Source organism: Asterias rubens, chromosome 12 (assembly GCF_902459465.1).
Source record: "Asterias rubens chromosome 12, eAstRub1.3, whole genome shotgun sequence".
In the NCBI taxonomy this organism is placed as follows: domain Eukaryota; kingdom Metazoa; phylum Echinodermata; class Asteroidea; order Forcipulatida; family Asteriidae; genus Asterias; species Asterias rubens.
The window spans coordinates 10,172,539-10,191,842 of NC_047073.1; the positions used below are offsets into that span (position 1 = coordinate 10,172,539).

At 39.4% G+C, this 19,304-nt stretch overlaps 2 protein-coding genes across 4 annotated transcripts in view; one reads left to right on the plus strand and one right to left on the minus strand.

Annotated features, from left to right (window-relative positions):
• The first annotated feature begins 31 nt into the window (after positions 1 to 31).
• Positions 32 to 8,033, plus strand: LOC117298004 (methylcrotonoyl-CoA carboxylase beta chain, mitochondrial-like). The gene is made up of 10 exons (XM_033781217.1): positions 32 to 766; positions 1,750 to 1,928; positions 2,706 to 2,786; positions 3,375 to 3,553; positions 3,943 to 4,123; positions 4,834 to 4,925; positions 5,622 to 5,898; positions 6,120 to 6,200; positions 7,131 to 7,274; positions 7,877 to 8,033. Exons 1-10 carry the CDS (start codon positions 316 to 318, stop codon positions 7,952 to 7,954), a joined length of 1,743 nt encoding a protein of 580 aa, XP_033637108.1. The 5' UTR covers positions 32 to 315; the 3' UTR covers positions 7,955 to 8,033.
• A 3,477-nt stretch (positions 8,034 to 11,510) lies between these two features.
• LOC117297360 (phospholipid-transporting ATPase ABCA1-like) overlaps positions 11,511 to 19,304 on the minus strand; it is a 72,718-nt gene continuing 64,924 nt past the window's right edge. For all 3 annotated transcript variants that reach the window (XM_033780344.1, XM_033780342.1, XM_033780341.1), the window contains 6 exons: positions 18,642 to 18,776; positions 17,594 to 17,697; positions 16,687 to 16,779; positions 15,464 to 15,707; positions 14,874 to 15,000; positions 11,511 to 14,353 (listed from right to left, as the gene is read on the minus strand). In XM_033780344.1, the coding sequence (XP_033636235.1) occupies positions 13,851 to 14,353; positions 14,874 to 15,000; positions 15,464 to 15,707; positions 16,687 to 16,779; positions 17,594 to 17,697; positions 18,642 to 18,776 (1,206 nt within the window). In that variant the 3' untranslated portion in view covers positions 11,511 to 13,850. The remainder of the gene's footprint in view (positions 14,354 to 14,873; positions 15,001 to 15,463; positions 15,708 to 16,686; positions 16,780 to 17,593; positions 17,698 to 18,641; positions 18,777 to 19,304) is intronic.

Sequence of the window (19,304 nt, forward strand, 5' to 3'; positions counted from 1 at the left end):
AGGGCGCCCTATCAAAAAAATGGGTATCAGATTCGGGATGGCTAAAACAGTAACATTCATGGTATTGAAAACAAATTATTGCTGTATGATCAACAATTCGAACTATTGAAACTTTGCAGACTATGAACTAATCATCATCAGCATGCTACATGTACCTACACAGCAGATTGTAAGAAATATTTCCCGGAAAGTTGGCAGAACACTCTTGTGATAGAGAAGTGCTGTCGTCTGCGTCCGTTTAATTTCGTGTTCAGCTGCGGGGTCGTTGTTTACTTTCAGGAAAGTCAGGGAAAGTTCAAATCATACAACGAGAAAATGAGGTTTGGATTTTCAGTGTTCAAAAGTATAAAAGTGTTCCGAATCACCAGTTTCTGTAAGCAGGATATTGGATATTGTATTCGTAGCCGATGGTACACAACAAATGCAGCAGAACCAGAAGAATCAGCGAGTAAGACTGCAAAAAAAGAACGAGTCAAATTCAAACGTCTCGATGGTTCGATGGACACTTCCACCTCATCTTATCAGCAGCGATCGGAGTACAGCAAAACCTTAGAGGAGAATCACAACAAATTTATTTCCTTGGCGCGGTCTGGTGGTGGCGAGAAGGCCATGCAGAGGCACACCCAAGTGAATAAGAAGTTGTTCGTCCGAGACAGACTGAGGCTGTTGCTTGATGAGTACTGCGATAACACATTCCTAGAGATTGGGACCCTGGCTGGATTTGGAATGCCTTACGGTGACATCCCATGTGCCAGCACTGTGATTGGTACGACTGTAGGATTATTTCACAACAAACCCATCAATTTAATATAGACTAAGAGCTTATCGTGATTACCGCCTTGTGCAGTGGTATACTCCAGATTCCTAGTCCTAGAATGAGGTTCGTTTCGATTTCGTCTCCCTTGAACAGCGGAACAAACCTCATCATGTTTCTAGTAGGAGTATGTAGTGCTAGTGGTTGATTTTGCTGAATGGCCAAATGGCATGGTGGGAATGAAACGGTGCCCAGTTTTCCTCAGCAATGCCTTCGGGCCATGCGCAAAATTAATCGACCCTTTTTCTTCCCACACTCACACAAAAGTCACAGTGAGACAGTGCTTTGTGTTTTTCTGCCATTCAGCAACTTCAATCTGAAGGCCCAGTAATATAGACCCAGTAACTGGGGCGCTGTATTCCTTTTTCGAAATTTTGCCATTTTCTGTCATACTAGTGTAGTATGACAGAAAATGTCAAAATTTCGAAAAAGCAATACAGCGCCCCAGTTACTGGGTCTAATAAACATATAGATACAGATGGATGGATACACTTGTCTAACTCCACTGTAGCTTAATTGTCAAAAAAGTTATGTTACACATGTAATTGCATCCTTGCTGTATGCTTAATCCATCCATCCCAGTTTAGCTTCACTGTGAGCTGTATAGAGATTAATCTACTCAAGTACAGATTGGTACTTGAATGGTCAGACAGTAGGAGGGTTGACTGTGTCCTGTGTATTTATGCACCACAGTGTATTGTTGATGGTCAGACAGTAGGAGTGTTGACTACTACTGCGTACTACATGTATGCACTCACCTCATAATCTTATTAATCTTTAAATTTAGTGTAGAGAAATTTAAATTGTGATTAATTAAATCTAATCATGGTTTTTAGTGCACCACCCGTATACAATTATCTCAGCATACTGTACTGTACACAGTGGCAATCAATTAAAAGCTAAATGTTTAATGGATGTATGTTCCCTTTTGACAGGTGTTGGAAAAATCCATGGCACATGGTGTGCAATATCTGCCAATGATGGCACCGTCAAAGGAGGCACAATGTACCCCATCGGAGTCAAGAAGCAGTTGAGATGTCAAGAGATCGGATTGCACAACCGTCTACCTTGCGTGTATGTCGTGGACAGTGGGGGCGCTTTTCTTCCTCTTCAGGTATATAACCATCAATCGTAGTTCTGTTCCGTCCCAACTTTAGATTCAGCACAAAATTTTATAGAGGAACTGATCCCAATGGGATGGCCCAAGTGTAGCTGGGATCCACCTTTGATGGATGGGTCTAGCGGTTGTTATATGGTCACTATACCAGGGCCTAATTTCATAGAGTTGCTAAGCACACAAATTTGCTTAGCAGGAAATTTCTGCCTCAATAAAAACAGGATTACCAACTAAATTTCAGGATTTAGCAAACAACAGCTGAATACCAGTAACAAGCAATGGCCCAAGTGTAGCTGGGATCCACTGGACCACCTTTGATGGATGGGTCTAGCGGTTGTTATATGATCACTATATCAGGGCCCAATTTCATAGAGCTGCTAAGCACAAAAATTTGCTTTGCAGGATATTTCTGCCTCAATAAAAACAGGATTACCAACTAAATTTCAGGATTTAGCAAACAACAGCTGAATAACATTAACAAGCAATATGCAACTAATGGAAATTTTGTTGGTAACCTGTTTTTATCAAGGAAGAAATTTCATGCTTGGCTAATTTTTGTGCTTAGCAGCTCTATGAAGTTGGGCCCAGATTGCTGGCAGGGCACAATTTCATAGAGCTAAAGCAGCTCTGCTTTAAAAGCACAAAAGTGTTAGGCAAGTCGCAGTGAAATTTCATAATATATCCTGGTTTTGGGGTCTCATTTCCCCTGGACTTGGTTCCACAACATTACTCTTCTGTCAATTTCTTTCTTTCATTGTTTTGTTTCACCTTTAGGCAGATATATTTGCGGACAAGGAACATGGCGGAAAAACATTTGCCAATGAGGCTATTTTCTCAGCCCTCAAAATTCCTCAGGTGAGTCTCTACAATGGAAATGTTTAAGGAGGGGCGGGGGCGGGAGGAAATGCCCATGGTTGCAGAAATTATTGAAAGAAACTATTAAGTTTTGATCCAAGTTTTTGTTAATAAAAGGTGAAATTTTGTTGCGTGTCAGGCTGAGCAGATAAGAACACCGGACTCAAGCTCTGGTGTTTCTGATCACCAGAGTGTGGGTTCGAGTCCCAGTCGTGACACTTGTATCCTCAAGCAAGACTTAAAACCATTATCGCTTCGTCCTTCGGATGGGAAGTGAAGCCACAGATCTTGTTGGCTGTGTAATGCGAGTAAAGGAACCCAGTGTACTTAGCCAAAAGAGAAGGAGTTCGCCCCAGTGTTCTTGGTTTGACTGACTGCATATTGCTCCACAGCACCTTCTCAACCATTACATGGTGCTATGTAAAAGGAGTTGGTCTCATACTTCAAACGTAGCCCCACATACCTTGTGGGAAATACTGAATGTTAAAGCGCCTTGAGTGTCACTGGCGACAGATATGAGCGCTATACAATAAAACCACTTTTATTATTGCTATTTTATTATTAATATTTGTCCTTGTTTCTACCCAGATTGCTATTGTTTGCGGATCATGCACAGCAGGTGGGGCCTATGTACCTACAATGTGTGACGAGGCAGTTATAGTGGACAAGATTGGAACCATCTTCCTGGGTGGCCCGCCGCTGGTACGAGCAGCTACCGGGGAGAAAGTCAGTGCAGAAGACCTGGGTGGCGCTACGTTACACTGCAAGTAAGAATCCACAGGGATTGGGTCAAAGGGGGCAGTCGGGCTACCCAAGGGGGCTGTCGGGCTACCCAAGGGGGCTGTCGGGCTACCCAACTGGGTGCTTAAGAGGGTTTGGGTAGGGTGCATGTTATAACTGCGTTTGGGGTCTGGTCAGCTAAGAAGGTTTGTGTTTATAGTCTAGTTGGTAAGACACTGCTCTACAATTGCAAATGTTGTGGGTTCAAATCCCACGTGAGTAATATGCCTGGGTGTTTTTTTTCACAGAACTCGGAGGGGAGGGGGGGGGGGAATAATGAGTGCTAACACACATTTGTGCGAGTGTGAAACCCAAATTAATATTTTTATCCTCGATGCAAATTTAACAACTTTTATTCTTGATTCCCCTTGGATAGGGTCAGCGGATGCACCGATCATTTTGCCGCCAACGAAGAAGAAGCATTTGATGTCGGGAGGGACATTGTAGCCAGTCTGAATGCAGACTTACCCTCGGAGCCTGAGAGTTGGTTGGAGCCTCTCTACAGTACCAACGAACTGCCTGGAATCGATCCAGCAACACCGGGGAGCATGAAGAAGGTATCATCTTTAAAAAGATGTTATTTTTGCATCAGGGATACAGATTTTTACTTGCTTTTACCCTTAAGGCCCGGTCCCACTGCAGCGATAACGAGAACGATAACGATAAAGACGCCAAGAGAATGCATTCTGTTGGTTGAATGAGCATGTGCGTATTCTGCGTGGAGCAATTCAACCAATAGAACGCGTTCTCTTTGCATCGTGATCATTATCGTTCTCGTTATCGCTGCAGTGGGACCGGGCCTTTACACTGATGTGTGTTTTGAAGCATATTCCTAAGTTCTGTGAAAACATGCATATTGCTCGAGTGGGATTGGAACCCACAACCCTTGCCATTCTAGAGCAAACGTCTTACGAGCTAGACCGACGAGAATACCCCGTAGCTCCAGGCAGTCTATCGTCTATTGCACCTAACTCGCCTAGTGTCTGCTCAGTTTCCAAGATTAAATTTCTGTTTTGAAGTAAATATTGGTCAGTGTTCTATACATTGTTATTTCATGATGCTGTCCTGTCACAGAAGAAATCGTTGAGAAAAAAACATAATTCACATAAATATTCCATGTATTGGTGTACAAAACATCGCGCTGCCGCGACCCAGCATTGGCACCACAGCCACTGGCAGCAAACAGCACTTGTGCGTGGGGGTTAAAATGGAACGGTCAATAATATTCGTTCTGCTAACATCTGATTCTCTTTGTTGTCTTTTGTAGATTATTGCTCGGCTGACTGATGGAAGCAGATTTCATGAGTTTAAAACCTTGTATGGCCCCACCCTGGTAACAGGCATGGCATTTATTAAGGGGTAAGTTGTTAGAGAGGGTGTTTAATGCCCCCAGAACAACCTCAGAGCGCGGTTTCTGTTACCCTTAGTCGAACAGCTGACATAAATATCCACCCAGATGTTCCATTGTGTGACCTCATTTGACCCTGTCCTCAGTTAAAAAAACTGGAACTTGACATGTGAAGAAAATAATTCTTGCTCTTCGTTTGAGGTGTGCAAACAACATCATCGTCATACCAAACACCTTGTTGTTTATGTTATGAAACAAAAACTTATGTCTAGTCTTATGAAAGAAATTGGACACTTTCTGAACAGAACAAAAATTAAAAGTTCACAGATTTACAAATAACTTACAGGGTTTACAGAAGGTAATGGTGAAAGACTTCCCTTGAAATAGTATTCCATGAAATGCTTTACTTTTTGAGAAAACATTAAAACAATTATCAATTTTTGATTTCGAGAATAACGGATTTATTTTAAACACATGTCATGACACGGCGAAACGTGCGGAAACAAGGGTGGGTTTTCCCGTTATTTTCTCCCGACTTCGATGACCGATCGAGCCTAAATTTTCTCAGGTTTGTTATTTTATATATAAGTTGTGATACACGAAGTGTGGGCTTTTGGACAATACTGTTTACCGATGTTGTGCGATTGCTTTAAAAGCTCTCTCAGACGAAAGAACACTTTTGAGATTTGTGTTTTCATTTGATACAGCCATCTGGTGGGAATTGTGGGCAACGATGGCGCTCTCACCGCAAATGCAGCTACAAAAGGAGCCCACTTCGTTGAGCTGTGCTGCCATCGACAAATACCAATAATCTTCCTGCAGAACTTGCCTCCAGAGGGCAGTATAACAGATATTGGAGACGGAGAATCCATGGGAGATGTGATCAGAGCTCGATCCAAGATGATGACGGCCGTCGCCTGCGCCAAAGTCCCAAAGATAACGGTGATTGTTGGCGACAGCTTTGGACCGAGCAACTTTGCAATGGTTCGTAAACCAAGCGTGAATCTACAACTAACATTTTTAAAGAGCGGTACAAAGATGCTAAAAAATATTAATTTTTTTCTTTTTTCAAATAGATCGAGTCCCAAGAAATATACCAACAAATGTTTATGAGTCCCTTTCCTCTTGCTATTATTAGCATTTTTTCGTTCAAGTAGCCGTTTAAACTTAAAATGCTAACTGAAATTTGCATTTTTGTTTTACAGTGTGGTCGAGCGTTTAGTCCCCGTTTTCTCTTCATGTGGCCATCCGCTAGAATTGGTATTTCTTCCCAAGAAGAATCACAGGTACTCTAGAACTTTCTAACAATAATAATAACAATAACTAGTTCTTATATAGGCATTTAACAATAACGTATCGATGCACTTTACATTAGTGCCCTGGTCATTGGGCCAATAACATTCCTTCAATCTTTCTCAGCTCTCTGGGGAGTATTTAGCGCCGGGCATCCATAGCGCTCCAAAGGCTTTTAGACACACAATATCTACCCTCGCAGGTACCTACACCTCTGGGTGAAGAGAAGCAGTTATAGTAAAGCATCTTGCTCAAGGACACAAGTGTCATGACCGGGATACGAACCCGTACCCTAATAGATCACAATCTATCTCCGGAAGTTTTATTAAAAATTAGATATGTCAATGGGCACAGTTTTATAAAGCTGCTTAACAGTAAGCGCATTTTTGTGCTTAATTTTTTAATAGCAGAAAAACATGTGTGAGGTAAAGTGCATTTATTAATCGATGGAGGTTTTTGACGGTGTGTTTGTGGGCATTTACAATGGAGTTGCATTTTTGCGTCACTCGTCTGCCTACAAGATTCACCAGCAAGCTGGTATGCCTTTTGCTATGCTTCTTATGGTTACTTCTGTTTATTGAATAAGAACTGTTCCGAGATTCAATCTGCAAGCAGAAAATGTCTGCTCATAAAATAGGCCTATCGTTATAAAGCCTGTAAGCAAAAAAGAACAACTTGCTAAGCACAGAAAAATCTTACTCAACAGAAACTTGTTACCGACCAACATTCCATAAGTTTTATATTGTTGCAACTGGTGCCCCACTCATTTTTTGCTAAGCAAATTTGCTAAGCAGTATTTTCTGCTTATTTGGCCCCTGATTGAAAACTTGCACTAGAATCAACATCCTAAAACACACCTCTGGAAGCGATTGACTAGTCTGGCCCCGTTTTGACCGATTATAAAATGTATTTCTTGATCTCAGTTTGGAGGAGTGGAGTTGGACAGTGATGAGACATTGGAGTTGGACTCTAAGACAGGAGAGAGATTTAAGCGTCAGGTTTCAGCTTTATACTCCAGCGGAAGGCTGTGGGATGACGGAATAATTCTCCCTCAACACACACGTCAGGTATAATATAAAAATACCAACATATGGATTCATAAAGCGCACATTCTAAAATACATTACTCATTGGGCTTTTGATATAGATGTACAATGATTTAAACATTGTTTAAAACTCATTGCTGATAAACTAGACACAGTATACTTGTGTAAAGAGCAGTGTCTTTACACGTAGTTCTGTTTTTGAAAGTCTCCATAGAACAAGAATGGTGTGCTAGGGGATCCCAAGACCAATCCACACTCTTTGAAGTTGATATGCCAAGTCCTTGAGCTATCGCTCAGACAATGATTGAGCACATGCTGCTCTGCGTTGCAGTCACTCTGTGGACATTCCTGTGTTCTTAAAAATTGTAAATAACACTGTGTGGACGTGTGTAAGTCCGCATAGTGGTTCTTTTGTGTTCAGGACCATACTTTATATCTAGCGTTAAAGCACCCCCACACACGGAAGGACAAGGCAAACACTAAACATGTATGCTTCTTTGGCTTGCTGGCAGGGCACACAAAATCTCTCCACTCTCTTCCAAAATACCCCGATTAATTTAGCTAAATACTCTCTCTTACATGTAACTCATTGTGGTTTTCTTTCTGTTTGGTAATTTGATTCAGGTCCTTGGAATGTGTCTAAGTATTACCTCACAGCATGGACAAGAGGAACATACCAAGTTTGGTGTCTTTAGGATGTGATTTTCATTATCAGAGTATGGACTAGAATCACCAGTGTGAGGTTTGGGTACCTAACTGTACCTCACCCAGTATCACCTCGCAGCATGGACAAGAGGAACATACCAAGTTTGGTGTCTTTAGGATGTGATTTTCATTATCAGAGTATGGACTAGAATCACCAGTGTGAGGTTTGGGTAACTGTCTGTACCTCACCCAGTATCACCTCGCAGCATGGACAAGAGGAACAAACCAAGTTTGGTGTCTTTAGGATGTGATTTTCATTATCAGAGTATGGACTAGAATCACCATTGTGAGGTTTGGGTACCTCTGTACCTCGGCATTGCCTCACAGCAAAGACCTATGCGTCAGCACAAGCTACTCATAGATTACTGAGGACCAACAGACTTTATCATCGCTATAAGATTCTGTATACCTGTTTTGTACTTCAGCTTTGCTTCAGAGAACAGACACTCCCCTCACTAAATGTATCTCATAGATTAATGAGGACCAACATACTTAACTCATTACCACAAGGTTCTGTGTAAGTTCTGTGTACCTCTTTGTACTTTTGCTTTTCCTCAAAGCACAGACATGTGCCTCACTAAATGTACCTCATAGATAACTGAAAACCAAAAGACTAAAATCATTTCTACAAGGTTCTTTGTACCTCTCTTTGTGTCTTTCTCAGATTCAAAATTTGGGGTGAAAACTTACCCCTTTCTCTAAAACTTACACAGCTTCAAAGGGTGTCATTTCTGTTTTATAAAATCAACAACTCTCCAGTGCTCTTTACCGAGAAAGTTTTATGGCAACTAATTTTTGGAGGAGCCAAAGGTACACCCATTATTAAACCCTCATTGAAGTTCAATATGAATCTGGAACACATCTCTTCATTGTAAAGAAGGTGTTCTTGTAAAATAACTAATACACAACTTTTGACACAAGGCAGGCAAATCATTCAGGAAATATTTATTGTATAATATTTATTTTAATTTGTTAAGGCATCCAGATTGAATTAAAGAGTCTAAAAGTTTAAAATAAAAGAATATACTCTTCTTACATTAATGATGAAGAGTAGTATTTTGAAAATGTCAAACTGTGTAAAATTAATTTGTTTTAAGCCATGATCAGGTTTATGTATAATACAGGAATCACACTGTCCCGAAATTGACACAGGATGGACACATAATAAAGGAAATAATGTTCAAATTTGGCTGAAAATTTGATCTTGTCAGGAGGACACATGACGCCTTCGTGACTTAGTTAGTCGTGTAGCCGTTGTAAGGCCTTAGGCATAAAAAAAAATATGTTATGTTGGCGTCACCTGACCTACCCTAAAAATACGGCCGACCCTGGATATTTTTATTTTTTTAAGGGAGGAGATTTAATGATTAAAATCTATGAAAGACATAAAATTTAAATAAATGTCATCAAGAGTTTAAAAATATACTCTTTTGTTGTGTGTAGCCTTGTTTTCTTTTGTTATCGTGTATACTACCAGCTTAAACAATTAGAAAACATGTCATTTTCGTGCCTTGTGTGGCCTTCGTGTGTCCTGCAGGTGTCCTGCGGATAACCTATTTAAGAAAAATTCACATCTTTGTTTGTGGTTTTGGGTGTCATCGTGTGATCTTCTGTAGGCACCATACTTGCTTTGGCTGTTGACCAATTCAGGGGCCATCTTAGCGCAAAATTCAATGTTCATATGACCATCTGATGTCAAATCGGGACAGTGTGACTGCTGCTTGAAGACAAATTTATATACTTCTTGATGATGATGTAAATTTAGCCTCTATACTACATGTATAATATTAAATAGAATTGTTTTTCTGTAAAAAGGAAATTGATTCGTACTTTGAGGTTTTTCGAGTCCTGTATGTAGCTCATAGAAATATATAATTTCAGTAAAAACTGGTTATTTTGTTACAAAAAAATAATAATAATAACATTGTGCGAAAAAGGGGAAAAATAAAATAACAAATATATAAACCCGTCAGTACATAACCATCATGCCAGGATTACAGAGGGAACAAATATTTCATGAAAGACCTACAAATATTTCTTGAATATTTCATACTACATGTAATACAATTTTATAAGGTACAAGCTACAAATACCATATTTGAAAACATTTCTGAAGCTTGACTTTGTAAAAATTTCACGGTTGACAAGTTAGCGTTCACCAGATTACACAAGCCATCGCTGTATATGAGTGAGATTTGAGGTGTTAATAGCTTATTTTATTAAACTACCAATGTATGAACTATCCACGTTCAGTTTCATGTTTGCTAATAAACCGTTTTTTTATGTAGACTTGTGGACAAGTCGTTAATGGTCTGCCGTTGGTCTGCGGTGGTGAGATAGTCGAGCTGTGGCGCTGTCGTAATGATTCCACTGCTCTCACGAGATCACCGCTCTCGCGCGAACTGCTGGTTGGCCACTTCTACTTATGGGACCATAGTCACGAGAGCAGGGGCCAGCAGTCTCGCGAGAATACCGCTTGAATTGCGGGGAGATTCGCAATAGAGTCGGAACACTATTACCGCGACAGACATTTAACGCCTTGTCCACAAGTCTATATTTGATGGTGCCCACAAAGCAAATAGCTTGAATGTGGCATCTCAAAACAGCATGATACATACATATACATGACACACTATGTGCCCACTTGGCACTTCATATACCTCACTTATACACAGAGAGAGCCAGAAGAATCATGCTAAAGGTCCGCTACATAAGATCAGAAAACCAGAAAACTATGAGAACATGTGTAATGCTCACATTGTAGCAGTTACGGTCAAAGTTATGATCACAAAATATAAAACATTTCTGAGAAGATTATTTTGATTTGCAAATTTTGCATAAATTATTTACACTATAGTTTAATCTATGATCTCAGGCACAATCCATAAATGTATAAATGTTAAATGCATATCAGTTCGGCCTAAACAGGTTCCACGTTGTACACCTTGTTAAGGGGAAGCAACTTATGGTGTCTTGCAAAGACATCCCTCAATTAGCGCTTCGCCTCTCACAAATGCGACCCTGGTTCGATATCCAGCAATAACATGTAAAGGCCATTGTGAGTATGCAATGGTTCTCAACTATGCCACAGTGTTTTTTTTTTTAGGCCCCGTGGTATCCCTCTCTCTGGAAAATCAAACACAATCGTTCTCAGGCTGTGCTCCACGGTCATAATAAGGGTCATTGAGGTCGATTTCACAAAGACTTAAGGTTAATCTTAAAGACACTGGACACTATTGGTAATTGTCAAAGACTGGCCTTCACAGTTGGTGGTGTATCTCAACATATGCATAAAATAACAAACCTGTGAAAATTTGAGCTCAATCGGTCGTCGAAGTTGCGAGATAATAATGAAAGAAAACACACCCTTGTCACACGAAGCTGTGTGCGTTTAGATGCTTGATTTCGAGACCTCAAATTCTAAATCTGAGGTCTTGAAATCAAATTCATGGAAAATTACTTCTTTCTCGAAAACTATGGCACTTTAGAGGGAGCCGTTTCTCACAATGTTTTATACCATCAACCTCTCCCCATTACTCGTCACCAAGTAGATTTTATGCGAATAATTATTTTGAGTAATTACCAATAGTGTTCACTGCCTTTAACATGTTTAAGTGCACAATACAAATCACTATTGTAATACTGGCAACTATTGTAATACTGGCAACTCAACTTAAGATGAATCTTTCTTTGTTTTGTGAAACCCAGCCCAATACTTTATCAAATTCATACACCTGGATGAAGAGAAGTCAATTATGGTGTTCTGCTCTACAGTCTTGGTCACAGCATGATTAAACAAAGTTCATATTGCCTTAACTGTAAAGCTATTCTACAAGCAAACTTCACTTAAAATAAACACTACCTTTCAAAATATCAAATAAACTTTTCATTTTAAAAATAAACATAAGTGTATCCCCTTTTAAAAATGTTTTAAAACCAGTATTAAAATAAACTTATAATTATATCTAATAACTAATATTATTTGGCATTATAATGAAACTTACATAGCTTCACTAGAGTTTGTGAACTAGTTTGTTTTATAGGACAAACTTACTATCACAAGGTAATATCATGTGATACTATGTCTTTTCACTAAGTAGAATGTTCAGTTTGATAAGAAAGAGTACTGCTAAGTTCTGATAAGAACAAGAACTACTTAGTTTTTTATTAAGAATCTGTACTGCTTAATTGTTGCAAGACTAAATTACTGCTTAGTTCCCTGATATGAACTAATAATGTTTAGTTCTGATGAGAATGATTACTGCTTAGTTCTGACAAGAACCAGTACTGCCAAGTTCTGATAAGAACTAGTGCTGCCTAGTTCTGAATTTTCTTCCTCCATGGTTCAGATAAGAAATAGTACTGCTTGGTTCTGATAAGAAATAGTACTACTTAGTTCTGAAGAACTAGTATTGCTTAGTTCTGAAGAACTACATGTAGTACTGCTTAGTTCTGAAGAACCAGTACTGTTTAGTTATGAAGAACTAGTACTGCTTAGTTCTGAAGAACTACATGTATTACTGTTTAGTTCTGAAGAACCAGTATTGTTTAGTTCTGAAGAACTAGTACTGCTTAGTTCTGAAGAACTAGTACTGCTTAGTTCTGAAGAACTAGTACTGTTGAGTTCCGATAAGAACCAGTACTGCTTAGTTCTGAACAGAACTAATGACTAGGTACGCTAACTCTGCTTATAGTTCTGATATGAACTAAGAATGTTTAGTTACGATATGAACTACTACTGTTTAGTTCCGATCTTGAAATCAAACCAGATTTGTCAAATGGAAAGGGGGTATCTCAAAAAAAAAATAACAGATATGCTATTTGTAATTCTTGGAAAAAAGTGGAAATGGCCGACCACACATAAAGTTATTTATTTTTCAGCTTTCTATGGCACTATTATTTAAAAGAAAATAAACCAAGGAAATCAGCTTAAAAACTGAACGCATGGAATAACCATGCTTTTGATACAATTTCCAAATAAAATAAATTCATAGTTAAAAGCTGTTTCCTAAACCTTCTCTACCGCTATTTAACATCAGAGTACTGATTCTAAAATATAAAACAGAGAGGTAAGACATTTTGCAGTCTACAAATATTCTGCAACAACATTAAGCATTTTAACAAGTTCCCTTTTTTTTAAAAGGGTCTGTGTACGTTTGGTAATGACTCTAAAAATTTAATGGCAGAAAAACCATTACTTGGTAATAATAATAATAATAAGTAATCCCTCGATTGGAAATGACTTCGAATAAAAAACAATTTCTCTATTTAATAACAAGAAGAGATACAATTAGAAATTATATATCTAATTAGAAATTGAGACACATATTGGATTAAAAAATGGCAGGAAATTAAACCACTTCACCCATTGCAGTATCAACGACTGCTTAAGAAATTTCATCTTTAAACAAATTCTCAAAAGTACAAGTTAATCTCTCAGTATGAATACAGTTTAAAATGAAAGGCTTTCAGATGTTGGTGGCAGCAATTAAAAAAAAAATGTGACTGGTCTGCTGCCCTCTTGAGTCTCAGAGTCACCAGTTACATAGACTGGTCCCCTGTCTTTATCTGCAGTGTTTCAGGACCAGTGATTTCATTTGATTTAATGATTTCATTGGAAAAACGTGCATTGACGTAAGCTTTCCATATCTGTGTTTTGATTGGTCCACTTTCTCCATGAAAAATGAATGTATTATGGACGGGGATTGACCTAGGCTAGAGGCCACTCTCTGGCGTTATTCATGAGCCTCGAAGTGTGTCGTCAGATGTTCAGGCTACCAATTTACACACGCAGGAGCAGCTTGGCTGAATCTGCTGCATGACTGCAAAATGAACCTTTGTGATTCCTGAAACTCTTAAGACCAGCCATCTACAGGTTGGTGCTATTGCCATCCTACATCTCCAGACAGAATGTGGAGGACGTTCCTTCTGGCTTGGCTTGAAGGACGTTCTCGAGATCGGACTCCTTCCGAGGAGTGAGGTAATCATTCAAGACATCCTCAATGTTGCTGTCACCTTCCTGCAACATCTTGGGCTGTTTCGGAGCATTGCAGTTACTGTTATTGCTATTTATGTTTTCTGTAGCTTGGGCATTGACCCCTGAAGCTAGTGCATTGACCCCTGCATCCTGTGCATTGACCCCTACTGCTTTGGCATTGACCCCAGCTGCATCGTACAGAGGGTTTGAGTACCCCTTAGCGTCCCCGCTCTTGGTATGATCCTGTGGATGACCAGGCCATTGGAGGGTGGCCGGCTGGGTCGTGGGCGAGGTAGGGACTTGGTGATACAGGGGATTGTGGAAGGCTGCTTGGCTACTGTCAGGTTGGATTACACCACCACCATAGACGTTAGCTCCCACTGGGAGGTTATCTGGGATGTAGCGCACCTCACCATACTCTGCAAAAAGAAATAATATCCAGTTGTGTTCTTAGTTTCATAAATGAAAACAATTATTTTTATGTATATTTGGTTTGCGGTAACACCATGTGTGTATCTACATGTACTTGCCAGGTAGAGTTTGTTCTTAGAGAACTGTCTTGCTTTATTCAACCATATGCATGACATAATAAACCAGTGAAGATTTATGTGTAATCTGTTGTGCGATTCAGGAGAAAAAAGTATGAAAAACTGTTTGTAGCATGTAAACAGATTGTCTGTTATTTTGGTAAAAGATACAGTGTTCTCAGATGTGACTTCATTTCAGAGGGAAATATCTCTCAGAAAAAGTGGTTTTAGTAAAAACTTAATAATTGGTAAGCTTTCAGACTACAGTTAAACACTCATGATAGCAATCAATCAATCAATATGGCATGATACCTTTAAACAACATTCTCAGATTAAGAATCTCCAAGATATTGGGTCTATGAAGTCTAAGACTACACTCCTCTACTTCAAGATAACAACGTAGGGGACCTACCTGGTGACAAGACGATCTGATTGGTGTTTGGAACATTTGTGTTGTTCACAGTGACCAATCCCATCAACCTATTTGCCTCATCGACGTCATCCCCGGTTTTCTGCTCTTTGGCAAAGTTGATGAACACCTGCAGTGATTGGATGAAACATTTCAAATGATAACTCTACAGCCAATAAAATGAGCTGTTTGAAAACATATAGATTCACTTTTGTTTTTATTACTAAGGGCATATTGGTCATGTTCCTTGTATCCTTGTATACCAGTTGTAAATGCTAACATTAATTGTACAAAAAAGGAACCAGACTATTTCTCCTTCAAACCTTGGTTTGGTTAATTGAAATGGAGAAAACAAAATCAAGATGACCGCACCATATCAATAACAATAAAGAAACTTATAAAGACCAGTATTGCCGCAAAACGGTTAAAGCGTTAATCCTTACATATTACAAGAGAATTCACAATAATAAGTACAGCACATGCAAAGGCAACCAACACAAATTATTTAAGGGGTAAAATACCATGATAAACATCTGTAGAGATGTGAACAGCGAGAACGAACAAGGAGTGGTTTTGCAGTAACTTGCACTTACCTGGTCCAGTGTAGTCTGGCTGACAGAATAATCCTCAATCTTGAAGCGTTCTTTGTTGGCGTCGAACGCCCCGAAGACCTTAGCGAGAGAGGCACTGGCAGTTGGCATCTGATATTCCAGCATGTTGAAATGCCTCTCTCTTAACACAGTGTGGGGGAACATTTCAGCTACAAAGCGCATCAGGGGCTCGATCATGGGCGGATCGCCGCCTACTCTTACGGTTATTGTGTAACCTCTACCAAACCTAATGATAACAATAAAAGGAAGAATAATCATTGAGAATTTCTAAGGGGGTAGTATCTGGAGACCAGGACCTTACGTACTTCATAGAGCTGCTTGATCAGCAAATATTGCTTAACAGTTTACTGTTAAAGGAACACGTTGCCTTGGATCGGTCGAGTTGGTCCTTGGAAAGCGTTTGTAACCGTTTGTTTTAAAATGCAATGATTAGAAAGATATTTTAAAAGTAGCATATAATGATCCACATAAGTATGACTCGAAATTGCGTGGTTTGCCTTTTACCTCTCATAAATGGCCGACCGTGTTAGTTCGCAAAATAAAAAGAAAACCACACAATTTCGAGGAAAACTTGTGTGGATCAATATATTCTACTTTTAAAATATCTTTTTAATCATATGCATTTTATAACAAACTGTTACAAATGCTTTTCAAAGACCAACTCGACCGATCCAAGGCAAGTGTTCCTTCAAGCAAAAATAAGCAGGATACCAGCCACAAATGGCACATGAGACACAGTACATTGTAGCTTGGCTGGTAATCTTATTCTGGAAAGCATAATTTTATAGTGCATAGCTACTTTTTGTGCTAAAATTACTCAATAAAATTTGGCCCAGGTCAAAGGCACAAGTTATTTTGTAGGAAAATAACTGCAGAATTTGAACCAACGACCGGCGCTCTTTCAACCGAGGTTTCTAGCTCCATGTTGTCTGTCTCCCTATGTTGGCGGTGCGAGTCAGAAGCCATACAAACATTAACTACCCACGCTTATAATACAACCTGGGAAGCGGCAGCAGGGGGATTAGCTTAACCTGCGGAGATGTTTCTTTTTATATAAGATATAAAATAATAAACCACAAGGGAAACTGACTGGGTAATTTTTAAATGATTTGGACTTGAACCAATCAACACACACCATTGATTGTCAATTAAAGGGAACACTCTTGTCAAACCGAGTATTTGTGAGATTTCAATCCCAGACTTACTTTGATTTGAGATGCTGTGTACTGCCAATGCATTTGAATCTACCGTTAACCATAATGGCCACTCTTGTACACAAGGCTTCGCATTCCTCCATGCTGTATCAAACAGAAACAGAAACAAATAAATCCCCACAAAAATCCTATTTCAATTTATTTTGTCTGCACAGACTTTGGACAGGCGTTATATTTCGCTCTAGGATTTTTATTCTTATTTTTTTAGGCATATATATTGAAGGGTCTATGTACTTTTTGTAGGACAAAAGAACACAATGTCCACAGATTTACATTAAACTTACACAGTTTGAAGATAATGATGGTCGAAAGCTTCCCTGAAAATGTTACTTGCTGAGGTGATGTAGTTTTTGAGAAATGGGTAAAACAATGTCATGAAAATAATTTTCGTCTCAGTGATCATGAGACAAAAATTATTTTAGCCTGTATGTAAAACCTTATTTTCATGACACTGTTTTACTCATTTCTCAAAAACTACAGCACCTTAGCAACTAATATTTTGAGGAACGCTTTCTACAAGCAATATCATCAAACGGTGCAAGCTTAATGAAAATCTGTGACACTGTGTTTTGTGTTACAAAAAGTATCAAAATCATTTAACAGGCATATTACTCGGGTAGCTGTGATTTCCTTTTCACAGAGCTCAGGATAGTACTGGGTATACAGTAATAGTGCACACTAGTGAAATGGTAAAACCAAAGCTAATATTTTGATGTTGTTGTCCTCTTTAGGACCAGCTGGAGACGAGAGCCTCTAGACAGGAACTTTGTTTCTTTTAGGCAATCTTTCGGGCTCCAGCTGGTGCTCTTTTCCTTCCTCTGTATTTTAATTGCTCACTGCTGTATCTTTTAATGTTTTTTTTTTGCCCGAGAAATGAAAACAAAAATAACAAATTTACCTATGTGAGGTGAGAATGACCGAGCGCCCTTCTTTGACGATACTCGTAATGCGGTTCCAGAGGAATCGTCGTGCCTTTGGGTCCATACCGGTCGTTGGTTCGTCCTGAAATGGACAAGAAAAGAAATGTTTGATGAGATTAGCTGTGATTCTATCCCTGGCGAAAAACCATGGAAAAAATAGGGGAAAAAAGTGAAAAAGTTACAGGGAAAGCAAACCTCCAATACAGTATTTTTTACCATCTGAGGGCATGTGTCAGCTAATTTAAGAGAGTCAAAACAAGTAAAACAAACAGATTTTGTCATTTTCATCATCATCATTATTATTATTATTATTTGTTGTAATAATTTGGGGGGGGGGCTAATCATCCTTACTCGCAGCTAGAGCTGAATTGCGAAGGACATGGCTACAAGGTGTTCGAGAAGCAGGCATGCAAGGGCGCCTTCAGCTGCCAGCCACATCAACCCATTATGACCACGGAGCACAGACAAGATTGAAAGTGTTTGATTTTTCCTGAGGGAGGAAAGCCGGATAGTCTGGGGAGGATAGTCTGGTAAACGCTCATGGCACAGCAGAGAACCAACGCACTACTCAACTCACATATGTATGGCCCTGGCCAGGAATCGAACCGGGGTCACCTTAGTGAGAGGCGAGCGCTTTAGGCACAAGCCAACCGTGCCACCCTTAATATAGATTTTAAGACCATCCCGATGAAGCTATTATTAATTGCGTTGCCAAATATATCTTTTTATTTACCGTTTTAAAAGAAAATCAAACAGTGTGATTAGGTTGAGCCAATGTTTGTCTTTGTTCCAAGTTACCACTCCTAGCTTTCTGTACGACTTCTTCACTAATGGTTATTTATTATTATACTGATGTTACCCGGTTTGTTCCAGTTTCGGAATAAAATACAATACCATGCATCTATTTGGCCATTTTTACTTAATATAAAGGCAGTCAAAATCAGTTAAACTTTAACTGTGAGGCAAGTATTTTCGCAGTTGAAAGCGGCCTCATGCTGTCAAAAATACGGTCATTTGATATCTTACCAAAAATATGACAGGTGGGTCTCCGATGAGAGCTATAGCTGTGGAGAGTTTTCTTTTGTTTCCTCCACTGTAGGTTCCGGCAACACGCTTAGCGTACATCTTCAAACCCAACTTACTGATGCCCCATTCCACGACCTGTTAGGAAACAAAGAAAATAACAGACTTAGTACTGGTCCCAAAGAAACCTATTCAAATCCCAAACACTAAGTAGAGATTTGTGTGGACCAAGCATTGATCCTTGAGAATCCCCACCTAATGATAATCGGCACTAACTCATCAGTAGCAAGAAAGAGCAAGTTTGAGTGTGCACCATGATTAACAAAAGGTAGACTATTTTGACGGTCTGTCGACCATTGGATGACTACTGTGGTCAACCGTTTGAAACCAGCTTCAGGACCATGGCTTCATCCATCGTCCTGATGGCCTTGTTTCATTCTGACATGTGTAAAGCGCAGAAGGGAACCTGTGAAACTGTGCTGAAAAAGCGGAAGGCAATGAAAGTGTTTAATACTGTACCGACGGTTGACTAGACTTCCAAAGGAGTCAATTAAGTGAGTACGTCTGCGCATATGCATTGCTATTAAATGGTTAATCACAGGTCGGCTAAATGTGCGCAATCAAACTTACTCTAAGAAATGACTCTTCATAAACATGACCGAGCAC

What these genes read in the sequence shown, in the direction of transcription:
- LOC117298004 (XM_033781217.1), top strand. Translation starts at nt 316, where the DNA reads ATGAGGTTTGGATTTTCAGTGTTCAAAAGTATAAAAGTGTTCCGAATC. An exon ending in GACCGAGCAACTTTGCAATG is followed by an intron (nt 5,899 to 6,119) that starts GTTCGTAAACCA and finishes TTTGTTTTACAG; the next exon opens with TGTGGTCGAGCGTTTAGTCC. An exon ending in CTTCCCAAGAAGAATCACAG is followed by an intron (nt 6,201 to 7,130) that starts GTACTCTAGAAC and finishes TCTTGATCTCAG; the next exon opens with TTTGGAGGAGTGGAGTTGGA.